Below are 19280 nucleotides of genomic sequence, written 5' to 3'. Positions count from 1 at the left end.
CATTGTTCCTTTTTCGAAGGAAAAACCATTTATGTAGCCCTTGAAGTCCCACTGCAAATAAATACTGAGATTTTCTGAAAACAAAGCAAAGACAAAAGCTATTTCTGACAGGACCCAGTTATTCAAGCTGTTTGTTGTTTAAACGCAGCGTACAAAGTTGACATCTAATGACCCTGAGATTGCTGTATTGTTTCAGCATCTGCTATTCAAGGGGTCAAGTTCTCAAAAACAGGGTTTTAAATCCAAGACGCCACCACGCTGTCATTGCCTTTATGACAAAGTACTCTCACCCTCTTGGGTTATTTTTCAAGGAACTGTAGCTTAAAAATGCTTGTGCAGCTCATTCAATAATCGCAAATGTCTGGGTGTCCTTGAACGCCCCATAAAGGAAAGAGTTTAACTCGCTTACTCTATGAGGGAAAACTTTTTACAAAACATGGCCAATGATATTTACCAAGGTTAAACTTTCTGTTAAACTGGTTTCAGGTGCATGCACTTTCAGTTTCTAATACAAAGTTTGTCTTGCTTACCTGAAATGTTTCATGTTATTTTATGTCATGCAGTTGATTTTGAAGCTAGAGTATCCAAAACCATAGGCCCAGCCAACGATCTTTTATGTTTAATTTTAAGTGCATTGCAGTGACTTGATCTGCAAAACGAGGATTTAGGTTTATGTTTTAGTTACCTTTTACTTAAAAACTAGTCCAGTGGCTTTGTTTTTTTTTTTTGTTGCAATAATGTGTTTGCTGTGTGATATTAACCCTAACAAACTCTTTCCAGAAAACGCTCCAGATGTTTCTTTTCTTTTTTCATTCATCTTGTTTGATATGATGTATGAAGCTGCACGATGACATGTCTTTGTTAAACATTTACGTTGCTTTTTGCAGATACTTGGTTACTTTGACTATGCTTTCACGGCTATCTTTACTGTTGAGATCGTGTTGAAGGTAAATGTCCTGTGTCCCCTGTTCGTGCTGTGACTAACCACACCCAATAATACTCCAAACGTCTCGTTGCCTTCCAGGTCCTAGGCTATGCAGATTATGTCTTCACTAGTATGTTTACATTTGAGATCATATTGAAGGTAACCCCTTAGAATGACAACGAGAGCCTTGCTGCATTTTCTCCTTGTGTGTCACCTGCCACTTCAGTACAACCTGGCTTGTTTGTTTCCTTTCTCTTATTTACTTTTTTCTTCATGGCACCTCTTTTAAAAAAAAAACAAAAAGCAAAAAAAACAAACAAAAAAGTGGTATTGGACTTTTTACTTTGCACACACAAACACAAACACGATTTGTTCCAATTACACTGATCAAAGACCTCATGTTGGGGGAAGGAAACATGGCATCAGCATTACATTATACTCACATGGGTGTCACGTCATGGGGGGCGTTCATGGCTGAAATGAGTTTGATGATGCAAGATATGAAAAACATGATGCAACCCTTCTGTGCAATGCAACACATTTTAGTGGGCTGTTCAGACATTTTTCAGGCTTTGGCTGAAGCTGAGTTTGAGGTCACGCTCAGGAGACGTTTGAAGACGTAAAAGTCAACTCCAGCCAAAGCCATATCCATGCCTCTCGTACTGACTGCTCTTCAGATTAACCATAAAAGAGGGGGCACAACCAATCATGTTCATGGCGAGCATGGTTCAGTCTGCTTTCCCCGACTGAGTGCACAGGAATGTGGAGTTGTATCTGCAGCTGTACGGGCAAGAACTGGCCAGACCTGACACTTTTCACCATTAATTCTTAAGTGCTCCGAGTTAGCACTCTTCACGCCCAGTCTCTCTGCGGGGCTCCACATTTACGTGCACTCAGAAACTGAATCCTTTACTTTTATTATTTGGAGAAGAGTTATTTTGGCTGGTTTTCTTTGCCTGCTGAACTCTGAAGTTTTAATAGGGAGCTGCTTTCCCTTTTTCTCAACTATTAAAGAACATAATGGAATGTGCTTTAAAACGACGGTCCACATGAATGTGACAGTAAGGCCATTTCATCTTTCCAATCACTATAGCTCGAGCTTTCGCAGGTAGTAATTATCCTCATGGCAACAAAATGCATGTTTTATTGCCTCATCCCATAGTCGATTGTGAAATGAATGACTTACTACTACATTCATGTATGTAAGGGCCGTGGGGGTGGCGGCGGTAGATCTAGCCTCCTGTTTCACTGCTCTGAGCTCGCCACCCCGAATCAGAGTGACATAAAAGAGTGTGAAGAAGTGTGAGCGTGTGCAAGGTGAAGAATGAGAGAATGTTTGTACTGTTAGTGTTTGTATTCTGTGTGTGGATGTGTGTGTGTGTATGTATATGTGTGTTAAGGAGTGAGTCCAACTATGCATTTCTGTGATTTCATACTGGCATAAAAAGAATATGGTTTTATTTTTGTCATTTTTTTCTCTGACTTCCTCCATCCTCTTCTCAGATGACAACATACGGCGCCTTTCTCCATAAAGGAGCATTCTGTAGAAATTACTTCAACCTCCTTGACCTTTTGGTGGTTGGAGTTTCCCTCGTCTCTTTTGGCATCCAGTGAGTACAATCAAAAGCCACTTGTCCTTTTTCGGTTTTTTGAACAGACAACATGATTAATAAGAGCTGGAAAAAACAAAGCCATAGAAACTAGGCAAACACCAAAAGGTATATTTAGGCTTTTCTATCTGTATTTTCTTTTTTAGTCTGTAAAAAACATGACTGATCAGAAGCATTTTGGGAAGTCTTTGAGGGTATTAATGGATTCATGAGTGCAAAGGCTCAGGAAAACACAAGAATCCTATAATTGACAATCTGCCAAGTGCTTTCTTCTCATCTGTTTTTATACTTTTTTTTTTTTTCTCTTTTTCACACATCTTAACTTTTTTCTTTCTTGCTTTATATGAGTCCAGAGTTTAAGGACATGACTGTAAAAAAAATCCAGAAATGTGAGGATAAATATTCCATCTTTGCTCCCATATTGATTGTTTGTCTTTATTTCATACACATTTAAATAAAAATACAATATAAAAATAAAATAATCTCAAAACAAATGAAAAGGAGCAGAAAGAAGAACCAGCTCCTTCACTTGCAAAATGTTAAACACATGATCAGAAAAAAAAAACTAAAAAACTGTCTGCCAGCATGCCTCATAGCTTTTCCTTAATTCTTTTTACAGAATGCCGACAGGCAAAGCAATTCCAAACTTAAGTGCAAATTTACATCAACAAAAGAAAAGCAGAACGATGATAACACTCTATCGATATAATTGTTAGCAATATTGTTATTTTTTCTTTTTATTTGTTTTATTTGTAGTAGCACCTAGCATTCCCAACCCAGGTCAGCTGACTTCTTGAAGAAATTGTACAACTGGAAGACAAAAAAAACATGAATAGAGCAATAAACTCTGCTGTTTGTGTTCTGACAATAGACTGTTTAAGATCTGGATGTAGTCTGATGCAGCTACATTGGATATGATGCAGGCTTTGAGCTTCTTTCTTACAGCTATAGGCCATCAGTAATGTGAGCTAAGCTGTGTCTCTGATTGGACAATTAGATGGTCCTAATATCTTCTCAACGAGAAAGAAAAAAATTCACCCCCTGTACACTGAGTGCTGATAGCAAAATTAGCATTTCAGATCCAAGTCGTTTTTTGAACCAGGCTGTAAAAATGTTTAATGCTGTCTGTTTTTTGTCTTGGTGTGTATGTGGTTTCCAGTCTTTCTGCAGCCAGCTTCATGCGGATTCTCGATGAACAGCAACTTTTAGCTCTTCCTAACAGGCTTCATTTTTCTATACCCAATGTTGCCCCTTGGTTAACACATACGGCCTGCCAGCATCAAGTTGATAATTTTCAGTTTTGTCTACATATGCAAGGAGCTTCAGAAAAAATATGCTGCCTGTCTCCTCTGACTGAAAGGAAAAATACACTTGTGGTTCTTAAATGGTTCCTGGTCTCCCAAAAAGCCTCTGGTAAACAAGATGTGCTGGGTAAAGGTCATAAACTCACACTGCTGTCATCATTGTTTAGGTCTTCTGCCATCTCAGTGGTAAAGATTCTTAGAGTTCTCCGTGTTCTTCGACCCCTGAGGGCTATTAACCGAGCCAAAGGCCTCAAGGTGAGCCCTCATCAAAGAGTTATCTCACAGCCTGTCCACAGAAACAAACACAGTCTCAGACTGTTCTGCTCGGATCCCTCAGTGTTTAACAAGTTTCTGTCTCTGCCCCACAGCACGTGGTGCAGTGTGTGTTTGTGGCCATCAGAACGATCGGTAACATAATGATCGTCACCACTCTGCTCCAGTTCATGTTTGCCTGTATCGGGGTGCAGCTGTTTAAGGTCAGCAGTGCTGGGCTTAAGAAAATCAATACTAAACACGATCAGCATGACATATTGAGTTAATCGTTTTTGAAGTATTCATTATTTACAGTATGCTTTGTTTTCTGCTGCAGGGGAAATTCTATCGCTGTACTGATGAAGCCAAGTCCAGCCCGGAAGAGTGCAAGTCAGTTTCAATATTCCTCCCGAACTGTAGAATGACAAGCAGTCATCATCCCAGTTACAACCATGACCTTGATGCATCTTGTCATTCTCTCACAGGGGCACCTACATCCTCTATAAGGACGGAGATGTGAACCAGCCGACCATCCACAAAAGAGTGTGGCACAACAGCGACTTTAACTTCGACAACGTCCTCATGGCTATGATGGCTCTGTTCACTGTTTCCACTTTCGAAGGCTGGCCTGCGTAAGATTCAAACTTAATCCACATGAACAACCTTAGAAAAAACTCCGATGATTTCTGTCCTGAGAGAATCTGGATCACACACTACCCCCCTCTTTTCCCCTCTTCCTCTAAGGTTGCTCTACAAAGCCATCGACTCCAACAGGGAAAACCTGGGCCCTATTTACAACTACCGAGTGGAGATCTCCATCTTCTTCATCATCTACATCATCATCATAGCTTTCTTCATGATGAACATCTTCGTAGGTTTTGTGATCGTCACATTTCAGGAACAGGGAGAGAAAGAATACAAAAACTGTGAACTGGACAAGAACCAGGTCAGTTTTTAGTGTCACGATTTGTGAGTGTGTGGAACAATTTGTGTTTGAACTTGTGTGTAGAGAGATTTTCATGAAAACTTACTATGTAATGATAAAAGAAAAATCTTTTTGAGCCTATAAGATTGTCAGTTTTTGATCTATGATATATATTTTTTGCATTTTGCCAGAATAAACTCAAAAGGTTGTTCAACATTTTTAATGTGAAGTATGGTTAGACTTCCCATAAGGTTTAGACTTCAAATTTTTTGATTTTAATTCTTTAGATTCCTTATTTTTTACATCATTTGCAAACATGTACATGCCATCATTTAAGTGTAGTTACATTCCAGATCCTGACCCCGAGTGTAGGAAAAAAGCTGCTGGGTAAATATGATGAGTTTTTAATTTACCATTCAAATAAATGTGGTCTTATTTCTGTGCAGCGTCAGTGTGTGGAGTATGCTCTGAAGGCACGTCCACTGAGAAGGTACATCCCAAAGAACCCATACCAGTACAAATTTTGGTATGTGGTTAACTCCACGGGGTTTGAGTACATCATGTTTGTGCTCATCATGCTCAACACGCTCTGTCTGGCTGTACAGGTAAGCTGACACACTACACTTAGCAGTTCTAAAACAAAGTCAGTATCTGTTTACAAGAGGGAGATTACAACTAACAGTATGTTTTTTGTATAATAATTGTGAGCATCAACAAGGTATTTTTTTTTACACATGGTGTTGGTTCATTTAGGTCTGCTTAAAAAGGTACTAGACAAAAATGTATTATCACAAATAATACTTCTACAGTAAGGGTTAACTATCATCCATTAATATTATATTAATGCCACTGAATTTGTACCTACCAATTAATGTTTTACACCAGAAGTGAGGTTTTACAGAGAAAGCTGAATATGTATGAGTTTATTTTGGCATCCTCTAGTGGTATCATCAAATATGACACAGTGATCAAATACAATACAATCAGTCACAAGGACAAGCTAATTAATTGGACTTCAAAAAAAATGCTCCAACCTCAAACAGAAAAGTTTCACTACAGACTTTTAGAGCCATATTTCTAATGAGTGTATTTGAAGAAATGTCCCTGACAGGATACAGCATGCATTTTTGAATTATCTCACCATAATCATTCAAATAGAAACTCCTCTTTTCTTCATCCCTCTCATTTTCCTGTCCTTTATTGCAGCACTACGGCCAGTCAGCACTCTTTAACTACGTGATGGACATTTTAAATATGGTCTTCACTGCTGTCTTCACTGTGGAAATGGTTCTCAAACTCATTGCTTTCAAACCCAGGGTGAGTCTCCATGCTGAAGTATTCAGTGACAAATAGAGCCTGAATATGTAACGACTCAATCAGATATCCAGATACAGCTCCTCTTACAGCCACATAGATCCACTGATACAAGCTTAATGATTAAATGATTTATTGGTAAACACAACTGAAAGTGACATTCAAAGAAGAAGCAGCTCATACTGGTTAAAAATACAGCCACAGCCTTCTTGGCCTAGCATTAAAACTAACAAGGCTAAACAGCTAGCTTGGCTCTGTCAAAAATAAAAAATGTTGTGACTTTCTGGAAAGTAAATGTGAATGGCACAGACAGGTGGCTAGAGAAAACAGACTTTTTGTATCACCCTTGAAAAACCAGCATGTATATTTTTATATGCAAGACTAGCTGCCTCAGCTAGCTTCTAGCTTTAAAGCTAACATTAGCTAACCACCTCTTGGCTGTAGCCACATATTTTGCACACTGATATAAACTATCTTGTCTAGTTTCTTGGCTAGATAGCAAGTGTTTCAAAGTGTCAAACTGTGGTTAAAATGTCAAGGAATGGTGCAAAACACATGAACTTTTGACAGCCCATGAAGAAGTAATTTTTGTTCATTTTCCCCTCACCTGCGCTGCCTGCCAAACAGCTCTGTGTTGCGAAGAAGGACAGGATGCTAGTAAGAGACAGAGTGTGGGGTGCTGTGCTGACTTTTTGCCTTTTCTAACCAAAATAGTGTTTGCTGTTTGTTGAGTTCTTGGCAGCAGTATTTTTCTATGTAGCATTGGTATTTTAACATCAGTTTGGTGTTAGTTGCCCTGCAGCTGAGCTGCTATTTGTGTGTGCTTATCACATCCAACTTGCCCCCCTCCACCTTACTCAGGGATATTTTGGGGATGCCTGGAATGTGTTCGACGCCCTGGTTGTGATTGGCAGCATAGTAGACATTGTTCTGAGTGAGATCGATGTAAGTAAGCTCAGCTACAGCACCCCCTGCTGAACTCTGACCCCTCTCTCTTCAGGCCACCTCTTCTCACACTGAAGCTTTTCTTGGCAGGACTCAGACTTTTTTTTATCCGATCACTTTTAATACTTGTCTCCTTTTTTCTTCTCTTTTTGTCCTCACCTGACCCTGCCATTACACGACATCCCATTTCTTCTTCACTGTCTGCTCCTTTTTGGCCACTTATCTGTCCTCTCCTTCTCTTCATCGTCTCTGTCTCTGTCTTTCTTCTTTTGTACATCTTTACCTTTTTGTGTAACACCACACATTAACAGCACTATTTTGCTGATGCTTGGAACACATTTGATGCCTTAATTGTTGTTGGTAGCGTCGTCGATATCGCTATCACTGAAGTAAATGTAAGTATGAAATTATTTCTGCTTCCTGAGTTGAACTGAAGCCTTACAGGAGAGCCATGTGCCAATTTTACATTTTTTTTCCTGAAATGTGGCAGTTCAGAAAAGGAACATTGCTTACAACAAAATGTGTATTTTTTCAATTTGAGAACATATCAGTCATAAAAAAAAGCTTCCTCTGTATTTGAAGCACTCTGACACATCTGTAGTACATTTACTTCAAACTTGCACTTTTCAATGACTTCTCCTATTGTGCAATATTGTAATTGAATATTTATAAAAATAGATAAAAAGGGGAAGACATTCCTAGATGTGTATGTGGCTTTGGCTTATTCTGTGAAGCTTCAGTTTTACCTTCATCTGTGTCTTGTTATAAGTTCTGCACTTGCAGTACTCTGAGTCAGTCAAACATTGTTGTTGGACTTTTGCTTCTGCTCTCTGTGTCTCACTGTGGATGTGTTGCGGTAATGTTTGTTTCAGGAATCATGTTATTTTTGTGCTATTAATTGCTGATTGTTGACCTAATGAAAGCATACATGTCAAACACAGGAGTCTGTCACAGTGTGTGACCTGAGGCCTGTATTTGGTACACAGTCAGATGATCTGTGATGCGGTTGTCTAATGTTTTACTCTTGTTCATTTTGTTTCCATAGAAACTTGTAGAGGCAAGTATTGGAATGAACCATAAAAAATATTTTCTGTGTGTAACCTGTTTTGAACAACAACTTTATCTTCAGGGCCCCTTTAGTACGTTACTGAGGCAAAAATAGGTATGAGTAATGATATCACAGGAGATGATCATGTCAAAGCTTGCTAAGTAACTTATTTTAATCACTGACAACAATCTCTTCATGGTTTGACTTTTCACTTTGACACTTAAATACACAACAACAAAAAAAAAAAAATACAAACTGGTCAGCTTAGGGATACTAAGCTTTGAGTTTAACTTGTTCAAAATTTCTAAAGGTAGTCAAATTTGTGTTTGAGTATTAAAAAATGAAACACAGGATAGGCTATCGGACCAAATATCCCCTTTGTGCAGGAAACACATGCTTATGTTGGTGCTTGTTCGAGGCGCAGTGCACCAAAGACTCCCTGCTCTACTTGTCCCCCCCTCCTCTTACTCCCCCATCCTGGGTGCTCTGTGTCTGAGCTGCAGTGCTGTTTTTCTGGAGATATATCTCATGTTTTCTGTGTTTTTCTCAGTTTCTGTTCTTCAATGTGTGTCTGCATGAGTGTATAAACAAACTTCATTTGAACTTACGGTGGTGGTGTGTTCAGATTATTATTCGTATGCATGTGTGTCTGTCTTACGTGTTTACGGTTTGTATTTTAAGGTGTGTTGTATGAATGTCTGTGTGTGTCCCTGTGTGTATGTGTGTGTTGGAGACATGATGTCGAACCACAAGGGCTTTTTATGGTTTCTTGTGAGTCACCCTTCATCCATCGTCGAGATTTGTTTGCATGTTGTTGCAGTTTGAGATCAGATATTATAGTTTTCCTAAGAAAGCTGATCTACTGTAGGTTTTCATTCAGTATTTTTTTTTTTTGCTACTTGCTTGCTTTTCATGTCATGAGCTGTGTGATAGTGAAGCTTTCCAAGTGCATGCTGGGAAGTGTCAGCCATGATTCACCTCATCCCCTGACATCCTCTCCATGTCCCGCCTCACACAGATGGCGCTTGGCCACCCGCTCCATTCCCCTCCGGTCAGTTTTTCCCATAGAGCCTGTGAATTTTGCCCCTTTTCTCTTGCCATACCCCTTGACCTTTACCTCCAGACAGAATGGCCCTGGAGCTCAGAGCTTGGGAATACAAGCCTACACAACATTAAGGACAATTTCCATGTAAAATTTGTGTAAAGATCTGAGAATTGTGTTTTCTTCCCCTTGAAGTTGTGTAGCCCACTGCAGCTTCACAGATTGTTGTTAACCACTTAAGTTTCTACTAAAACAGAGAGGCTTTAGTGTGAGCTGTTTAGAAACAGACTTTTACTCTGAAAGTTGAGTAAAAATTGGAGCACCTTTTGATCAAACAGTAATAATCAGTTAACAATCTGTGGATTTGTAAGTTCATAAATGGATTCAAAGACACTGAACCAGCCTTTGTTTTTGTATTTCACACTGACGGTGCTCTAACGCAGCAGAGTCTGAGGTTCTTTGATGATCTTGTGTTTGTGTCTCTGTGAGTGATTGTCTGTGTTTTGTTCTGTCTTCCTGTAGTGAGCTCTTAAAGCTCAGAATGGAGCTCATGTGTAGCGCAGGTGTGTAGACTCCAGTCAGGTGCATGAACACCAACAGCAACTCTCTCCCTCTTTTACACCTCTCTGCCTCTCCTATTTCAGCATCTGTCTACTGTTACCTCCCTCCTGCTCTAATTCCCTCCTCTGCCCCTCCTCCTTCCTCTCTCCTTTCCTGATCTTCATTCTCCTCTTTCTGCACCGGACTGTGAGAGCGCCCTGCTATGGCACTTTTGTTGCAGGGCCCTCCTGACATGCATGAGTTGCTTCATTGCTATGAGTTCACCGATGGCCTTCCTTTTTCATCCAAACGTCTTGCGTGTGCGTGCAGTGCTTTTCCCCAGCAACGTGGCGATGCTGAACGCATGTTCCATCAGCGCTGTGGCCAGGATTACTTAAAGAACCTCCTTAAGCTAATTTTTCCTTTTTTGAATTATTATTTCTGCTCATTCTGCACCTCATCTTGATGCTCTGAATATCGTGTGAAGGGATTTGACTGAAGCCATATCTGTCTGGAGTATCTCTATGTTTTCAGTGCTGAGCCTTCTGATATGGTTCCTTTTTTTGTCATTAAAATCATATTTTCACTGAGCGTTTAGCTAAACAACTAGCCTTATCAGCTTTCAGTACTTCATGATGTATTTTGCCCGCTGAATATTACTAATATCCAGTAACTTGATTTCAATGTCAAAGATTTTCCAAGTGTGAATGGCTGTGGATTTGTGTGAGCAACTGTGTTGATAAAGTTATGCTCCATAATCATTTCAGCCACTGAGAATCACATTGTGACAGAAAAAAGACTGTTTTAATCATTAAACCATGCGTCAAACATCTGATATGTTCCATTCATGATTAACAAAGTCACATGTTGAATCTGAAAGGTAAAAATTGCTTGAAGTTGATGTCAGAGTAGTTTAGGGTGATTTAACTGTCACATGAAATCATAACATCTAATATGTCTGTCAGGAAGCTTCCCATTAAGCCCAGTGTAGACGTCTCCACCATACAATCCATTTGACTTCATCATTAGTGACCATTACAGCAGGGGAGGGATAAAGTTGTGTGCCAGTCCTACATGTTACAAAGCATTTTCATGTTGTTTGTCAGGAATGTTAAGCTGTAAATCCGTTGTGTGACAGTCCTTTAAAGTGTTAACATAATGTTTAATGTCTGTCATAATGCAAAGTGTTCATGGACAGTGGTATGTAAATGTTTGTCTCTGCGATAGTGACATAACCAGACAGTTTTGTCCCGTCAATAAGAGGAATAGTGACTGTTTTGTTCATTGTCTGCGTCCTTACTGACGTGTGCTGGCGTTTTGTGTGATTAAGTTGTTTTTTATTTTTACTTTTTCAAATGTAATGTTTAAGTATTGGCCGCTGTGTGTGAGACCTGCAGGCTCTGTGCAAGTCATTAATAAAGGTCTTTGATTTTAAAGCCAACGGAGACTCCTCAGGTGGATGAGCAGGGGGTAAGATGCTCCTCCCCCCACCTCCCCCTCCTCTCCTTCCCCCTCCTTCAGGGCCATGTCACATTAAGATCTGCATTTCTTTGTTTCTTTTTTTCTTTTACATTCATTTATGATCTCTTGCTTAAAACTATTTAATTGATTTCCTCATGATAAGGTTTCATTCTTCTTTGATTGTTTTTTTATTTTTTCATTTGCACATATCCTTGAAAAATAGCTTTCCATCTTCCTCAGTGTTTGGAGTTTATTCTAAGGAGAGCGTGTCACTCAAACGTGACGCTGTGTGTGTCGTTAGGTGGGAGCGGTTTCCACGCTGCTCTTCACGTTTGTACTGCTGACACTTGCAACATGGTCTCTGCCCACTTTCTTGTGTGGTGGGGTAGTTGACCCATGGATGACCCCCTCCACCCCAGGGATCAGGTCACCCAGCTCTGACCTGAGAACCTCTTGGCCGACCCGTTGGGGTTTGGCCCCACTGTGACTCCGCATGCAGTGACTCTGGACTGAGGGTGCCATGCTTGTGCAGACGTGTCCTGTCAAGTATGGCAAGGTTTTTTTCTCCAGCATGCTCGCCTCCTTGCTTCCTCTCCACTAGGTCTGTGCAGCGACAGGGCTCCTGACAGTGCTTTGGACGCAGACTAACAGAAACATATCAGCTGGTGCTACACTGCCTTTAAGTCTCATTGATGATATTTGGACAACAAATTTACTCAAACCACTTTCATTCATTCTTTAAGATGCTGCCACCACTCAGAAAACAAAATTTTACATCACATAAAACACACAGTTTCCTTTTATCTGAAGATGCAGTGCTGCACTCAGCCCATATGTATCTGGCCCTGTGGTCTCAGGTCAGACCTCTTCATCCTGTAAAGCACAGCCAGGCTCTCTGTGTCGCCACATTCTCTGATCTCCTTCTGTTTTCTGACTTTGATGCACTTGTTTACAGAACACGGAGGACAGCGCTCGGATCTCCATCACCTTCTTTCGTCTGTTTCGAGTCATGCGTCTGGTCAAGCTCCTCAGCAGAGGGGAGGGCATTCGCACCCTGCTTTGGACTTTCATTAAATCCTTCCAGGTGAGCACAAGTACAATTATTAAACCAGAGAATGAGTGAAGTGTCTAACTTACTCATGTTAACGTTCCTCTTTTTTCTTCTGCGTAAAGGCCCTCCCTTACGTCGCTCTCCTGATAGCCATGCTGTTCTTCATATATGCCGTCATTGGCATGCAGGTTGGGAGCTAAATATGCAAGAAGATATTTTTGCAAGCTGTTGAGGTTGCTGTTGAATTGATGTGTGAAATATTTGTGCTTCAGGTGTTTGGAAAGGTGGCTATGGTGGATGGCACCCACATCAACAGAAACAACAACTTCCAGACCTTCCCTCAGGCTGTGCTCCTCCTCTTCAGGTATGAAGGAGTTGTCAGGAAACATGTACATTTCTTTGATACTTGTTGAGGTATTAATTTGGCTGCGTCTTGTTATTGTGATTCCAAGATGTGCCACTGGAGAAGCATGGCAGGAGATCATGTTGGCCTGTATGCCGGGGAAGCTGTGCGACCCTGAGTCTGACTACAACCCTGGAGAAGAGATGACGTGTGGCAGTGGATTTGCAATCATTTACTTCATCACCTTCTATATGCTCTGCGCCTTCTTGGTACACAAACAAGCCATTATCAGTGTTTTAATCGATACAAGTACTTTACTATAAAGTGCCTCTTTCTACTACTACTCTTCATATTTTCCTTAAAGGGGCTGTGAGGAGTTTAAAAGTGACCTTGAAAAAGTCTCCCTTCTAGGTATTTGCCTGATCCTAATCCACACTTTAAAATGGGAATCATCAGCACTAATATTGATGGTTACAGGTTATTTTAAATTGCCACTTCTTAGCTTCCAGTTCAGACTGATTTACAGCATTTTTGAGTCTCTATGACCAGTGGTCCCCATCCTTTTTTGCACCATGGACCAGCTATTCTTCCGTCTCCACGCTGGCTCTGCTACCCTGCCTAAAGAAACTTTTCAAAGATGTTTGGTTTTTTTGTCTGTTTTGCTAGCTTGGGGGGGGGGGTGGCGTCAAGAGAGAGTCAGAGATGGGTATGACAGAGAAAATATGGTCATTTTTCAAAATAAAACATCTTCAGAACTAGATAATGAATCAAACTGAAATAATGTAAGTTGAGTATTTTTGTGCAGCCTGGTACCAAATGACCAACAGACCGGCACCGGTCGGCGGCCCAGGAGTTGGGGACCACTGTCTGTGGCAACACCATGCCAGCTGACAAAGTTTAGTTGTGAGAAGACATAAAACACAGAGATCTGTGGTTTTCTCTGCTGAAAATGATTTCTATGACTAATTTTGTAGTGATGGTGAACACAGGAGCCTAACTGTCAGACAGAAAAAGACAGAAGAGCAGAAGAAAGATAAATGGGAGAGTGATACAGCCAAAGCTAAAGGCTAATTAGCCTTGAGCTTGGGCTCTATAACACAGGGGATAAACTGTTAGTGATAATGTTCATTCCAACCCACAGTCAGCAGTTATTCTGCAGTGGTTTGTTCAAACTTGAGAGTCTATCAATAAAATGAAGTGCAAGGTTACGTTAGCTCTGCTTGGTAGAAGACCGGTAGGATATTACCAGGATTCACTAATGTTACACATTACAGACATGTCTTAGAGCACCAGGCTGTCAGCTGCGCTAAATATTAACAGCTACTAAACTACATACAAACTGACGTGTTTACTTGTTGTCATGTTAGCCTATAGAAAGGTCAGAACACTGACGATGTCGCTAACATATAGCCGGCTGCTACAACGTCTGCTTGTTGTCACGTTTCAAACTGTAGCACTACATTACTGTACTGGTAAAAACCTTACCTCGGCATTTTGTATCAAGTAAAAAGTCTTCAACAAAGAAAATTTGTTTTGATCCGATCTCCATTTAATTCCAAAACAAACACAAGCTTCACTTAAAGTAATTTACAACAGTGTGCAGAGACTCCGGGCCACAAGGTGGCGAAGGAGTGCAATCAAAACGGATCCTCCTCATAGCATCTTTAAGTAACATATGTCATCTTACAATAAGTAACATATAGTTTCTGACACCGAGCAACACTAACCTAAATGTGTCTGAGACAGTTTCCTTGTACTCCACCAGATTATCAACTTGTTTGTGGCTGTCATCATGGACAACTTTGACTATCTAACTCGTGATTGGTCCATCCTCGGACCTCACCACCTTGATGAGTTTAAGAGAATTTGGTCAGAGTATGACCCGGAGGCAAAGTATGTGATTTTTTTTACTATCAGCATTCAAAGAGAGATGTGATGCGTCTCTGAAAGTGACTGAAGTTATAATACTCTTACTTTCTCCTCATGCAGAGGTCGAATCAAACATCTGGATGTTGTGACACTTCTCAGACGTATCCAGCCTCCTCTTGGCTTTGGCAAATTGTGCCCTCACAGAGTCGCATGCAAGGTCTTGACTCAAGCTTTTGTTTATTATTTCTTAAATATAATATGTATCAAAATATCTTTATACCCGTCCCAACTGAGCTGAAGTCATTTATCTGCTCTCTTCTTTCAGAGACTGGTGGCCATGAACATGCCTCTGAATAGTGATGGTACAGTCATGTTTAATGCCACTCTGTTTGCACTGGTGCGCACTGCTCTGAAGATCAAAACTGAAGGTATGAAACAAAATCAGACTTCTCTCCAGAAATATTCTGCTGACATATAAAATGTTGCTTTCTGCTGTGATCTGAGGGACGTGTTTCTCAGAGACTTTCTGTGATCTTGGGTTGTTAGGTAACCTGGAGCAGGCCAATGAAGAGTTGCGAGCAGTAATCAAGAAAATATGGAAGAGGACCAGCATGAAGCTGCTGGATCAAGTGGTGCCCCCTGCTGGTGGTTAGTGAAACCCACAAGTGTCTGTCAATGACAATACACACACTGCTTAGTCCTTTTGTAGTTGGAGACACAAAACTTGATAGAGTAGGTTACATTGCATCTAATATACACATGCACACAACAAGCAGCCCTCATGATGTTTGCAATTACAATAAGTTCTATCTGCCCTTCGTAAATATGGCCAAAATTCAGTCTCACTCCCACACGTTGAGTCTCACACATAGTAAAGCTGTATTGTGCTGTCTCTGCTCTGCTCATGTTCTCCTGGTTGTCCCCTCAGCAGTCTGTTCCTTATTCATGTGTGTGTCCTCCTGCCCCGGACGCTGACGGAGGCCACTGACCGTCCGCTGAGCTTTGGGCTTGCATGGCCTCGTAGACCAAGAGCATGTTCTGTCTTACTCTCTAATCTCTGTCTCTTTCTGTACCTGTCTGACTCTCTCTGCCTCTCTGTCTTTCTGTCTCTCTCAGTCTACCTGTGTTGTCTTAATCACTTTTTCTCAATGCTTCAGCTTCCACAGCTTCTTCTTCCCATTCTTTTTATCTCTGTATCCAAAACTCTGAGACACTTCAGAATATTCTGAAGCAGTTCTGTTTTAGGGTGGTGGCATGGAACTAGTGTTGCCTCTCTCTCCAATCTCTGTCCCCAGCGCTCTTGTTTCAAAGTGATTCAGACCCCTGCTTCAGAATGATTCTTACACATAATCTCACATTATACTTTTCAAAAAAGACCGAACACTTAAAACAACACACAAAACACAGCATTATGCATTTCTCATATTTACTGGCAGGCATAAATCTTCTGATGGGCATACATACACACAAAGAGATGAATTAGCCAGACATTCTGACATGTTTGATGCATCTACTGTAGATCTGCTTGCTTGCATGTGCTAAAACAGTAAATTTAATGAGGCTTAAAATATATATGTTTGTCTTGACACATGTTTTGTTTCATAAAAACTTATCTCTAAAGTATGAAAGGTAAATTAACAGCATTTTCAGATAAAAGTGGTCTAAAAATTTGAAAGGAGTCAGTTTGTAGCCTGCATGTTAATGCTGAATATTTTTAATCACAACCTATGCTTATTTTTAGACTACGTGATCACAATGTTGCTTATGTCATCCTCTTCCTCAGTAGCCAAATCTAAAGGAGGAAGGTAGTATGAAGTCACAGCCGTTGTGATTTATGGCATTAGTTGGTTAAAGTGATACTGTAGCTGCTTCACAAACATACTTTTCTTTTGGTCTGTTAAAACAGTGATTCCCAAACTGGGGTACGCAAGGTGATAAAGGGGGCAATGGGAAAATATAAATTGAAATAATAACCTGATTATGTGAAAAGCTTATTAAATTACATTTGACACCGGGGCAGAAATAGACAGGCTACAGTCTGATGTGCTGCTCACATTCCCCCAAAAAATCACATACAGCGACTTGCACTTTAATAATGTGTCATGTACACGTGCTAGGCTGTCGTTGATTATTTGATACCTGTGGGTGTGTCTGTGTAAAGTTGCTGTCGCTCATGGCAGTCACCTGGCTACTCGCTAAAGATGGACAGATGGCTTGTTGCCCTGCCAAAGAGACATCAACTTCTACCACCAGTAGATTTCTTTTCTCAAAAGTGAACTGCTGTTGCTCACAGGTCAATAAAGAAATGACTTTAAGATAATTTATTTTTATGTTCTACATGCTAAATCTTTTTCTAACTACTGTAAGTGTGTGGGAGTACGGGCTACATAGCTGTAGGTCAAATGTCAGAAGGGGTGCGGGCTGTGAAAAGTTTGGGAACCACTGTTCTAACATAAAATACAAGATCTAACGTAGATCCAACTTTTATCACCAGATTTGTTCAAATAAGCAAAGACTAAAAAACGTTATCAGATATTTGATTTCCTGTTCTTTTTGAAACACAGGGAATGATGTCATTTGGTGCTTATTGAGGTACAGTATATACACCATCAAGATGGATGTATATAATTTGGTTTATTTAGGTTTGACAAGTGCCTCACTTGTCCCCAGTCCTAAGGTTGATGGAGATGCAGTTTAAAGGAAAATGGCCGAGTGAGGAGAAAAAGTCTCTCCTTGTCTCTCCCAGAGTTCTGTGAGTAGTGACCTGCTGACACAGGAAGCTTTGTGTGGTCTGTTCACTCAGATGATGAGGTAACCGTGGGGAAGTTCTATGCCACCTTCCTGATACAGGACTACTTTAGGAAATTCAAGAAACGTAAAGAGGAAGGCCTGGTGGGTGCGCATCCCTCCCAGAACAACACGGCCATCGCCTTACAGGTGAGTCACACAGTAGTTGTGTTATTTGTTTGTTTTTAATGAGAGTGAAGAGAGATTGTATGAAATTATATTATTTCAATTTTGTTCAGTCAAGTCTGTATATCATGTCTTTGTGCATTTCATTCAAATATCATTAATGTTATGGTTTATGATCCAGCAGGATGTTCATGGTCTTGGTGCACAGTATGAATCTGTTACTGTGATCTCCTTGTTTCTAACGTGTGAACTTGTACCTCTGCATCTTTAAGTATCATTGATGTTGATGTTAAGCGTGTGTCATTGTCCTCAGTTGTCATTTCATGTGTTTTCTGTGCCTCACTAATCACTCATCAACTCATGAAAACCACATGCAAACCGTGCTGCCATTTCTGTTAGTTTATCATGTAAGATATATGGTGCTGCTTTATCCCCATATATCACTGCCACACAGCAGATTAAGCAGCTTTTAGTTTAACCTGAAGGCATTTTTGTGAATATTCAATTGATTTGGTATTTGAAACCTACAAAGCAAAGAACTAGAAGAACTGTATTTATCAACACACACAGCATATGTGAGACAGAGCACAGCTGGATGCCACACAGGACATTTCAGCTCAGTGATCCTCACAGCAGGCTGCATTCAGGAGAGCACATTTGTCTGTCTGTGTGTTCTCATCTCTCACAGTCTGTCGATACTTTTAATGTCAGCTGTTGCATATTCCAGCTCAGTTGTGTGGGCGTGCGTGTGTGTGTGTGTGTGTACTGTGTGTGTGTGTGTTAGGTGGTTGTGTTATGTCAGAGTCTGAGTTGTAAAGCTGAAGACCCCGGCTGTAGAGTTTAGCCCCCTGTTTGTCATGGTTGCAGGCTGGCCTTCGCACCCTGCATGATATTGGGCCCGAAATTCGCCGAGCGATATCATGTGATCTGCAGGATGACGAGCTAGTAGACTTTATTCCAGAGGAAGACGAGGAGATTTATAGGGTAACTTGATTTTATTTCACATGAAGAGGGCAACACTATGTATTTTGCCTGCAAAGTTGCTAAATGGTGCTTTTATGGCCGTAGACTGTGTAATAGATATACTATCTCAACATTATACAGACCTAATGTGTAGTTTTTGGTCATGAGGTTTAATTTTGCTTCTTTTCTTTGAACTCCATTTCAGTCAAACTACAAACAGTGCATACATGTTGCTCACTCATGTACCATGAAACCAGCTTCTGAACTTCTTTTTGCTCATAAGTTTACAAAATGAAATCAAACTTAACATCAATTACACAATTGAAATGTTACTTAAAAAAGAGAAGCCTGTGGTTTTACTTTGAGTGTTTTTTTCACAGCGTAACGGTGGACTCTTTGGTAACCATCTCATGAATGGTGGTCACCGGCGGTCCAACGGCCACCAGACCAACGCCACACAGAGACCACTGCAGGTGCAACCTCCACCTCACTACGCCCACATGGAGCAGCCAGTGGGACGCCTTTCTCGAGCGAACGCAATGTCCCACCACAACCACCATCATCACCACCATCACCATCATCACAGGCACCACAACTCCTACGGCAAGTCTCCCAAATCCACAAACATCAACCTGAACAACGCCAACATCTCCAGTCTCCCCAATGGAGGGCACCATCGCTACTACGAACACGCTCCGCCTAATGGGTACCCGGGTCATCGCAGCTCCTACTATGACTATGAAAAGCCTCGAACCCCCCAGGGTCAAAGGTATCT

The 19280-nt window shown here is 40.8% G+C and overlaps 1 protein-coding gene across 7 annotated transcripts in view; it reads left to right on the top strand.

The window, feature by feature from the left end:
- Positions 1-19280, top strand: part of cacna1da (calcium channel, voltage-dependent, L type, alpha 1D subunit, a) — a 71181-nt gene that overhangs the window by 44602 nt on the left and 7299 nt on the right. For 2 of the 7 annotated variants that reach the window (XM_074683913.1, XM_074683593.1), the window contains 22 exons: positions 1025-1084; positions 2429-2535; positions 4007-4094; positions 4208-4315; positions 4429-4481; positions 4577-4723; positions 4836-5037; positions 5463-5621; positions 6223-6333; positions 7587-7670; positions 11343-11375; positions 12322-12450; positions 12540-12605; positions 12690-12781; positions 12870-13029; positions 14526-14653; positions 14750-14846; positions 14955-15057; positions 15176-15277; positions 17433-17566; positions 18410-18526; positions 18886-19274. In XM_074683913.1, coding sequence (XP_074540014.1) covers positions 1025-1084; positions 2429-2535; positions 4007-4094; positions 4208-4315; positions 4429-4481; positions 4577-4723; positions 4836-5037; positions 5463-5621; positions 6223-6333; positions 7587-7670; positions 11343-11375; positions 12322-12450; positions 12540-12605; positions 12690-12781; positions 12870-13029; positions 14526-14653; positions 14750-14846; positions 14955-15057; positions 15176-15277; positions 17433-17566; positions 18410-18526; positions 18886-19274 — 2669 coding nt within the window. Of the gene's footprint in view, positions 1-887; positions 948-1024; positions 1085-2428; positions 2536-4006; positions 4095-4207; positions 4316-4428; positions 4482-4576; positions 4724-4835; positions 5038-5462; positions 5622-6222; positions 6334-7586; positions 7671-11342; positions 11376-12321; positions 12451-12539; positions 12606-12689; positions 12782-12869; positions 13030-14525; positions 14654-14749; positions 14847-14954; positions 15058-15175; positions 15278-17432; positions 17567-18409; positions 18527-18885; positions 19275-19280 lie in introns of all 7 variants that reach the window. The other 5 variants (XM_074683839.1, XM_074684076.1, XM_074683759.1 and 2 more) reach the window with 3 other exon arrangements.

This window comes from Halichoeres trimaculatus, unplaced genomic scaffold (genome assembly GCF_033239565.1).
Source record: "Halichoeres trimaculatus isolate MK-OKI-2021-1 unplaced genomic scaffold, fHalTri1.1 fHalTri1_scaffold_1, whole genome shotgun sequence".
NCBI lineage: Eukaryota > Metazoa > Chordata > Actinopteri > Labriformes > Labridae > Halichoeres > Halichoeres trimaculatus.
The sequence above is the reverse complement of the archived record's forward strand: the minus strand, read 5'-3'. Positions and strand labels throughout refer to the sequence as shown.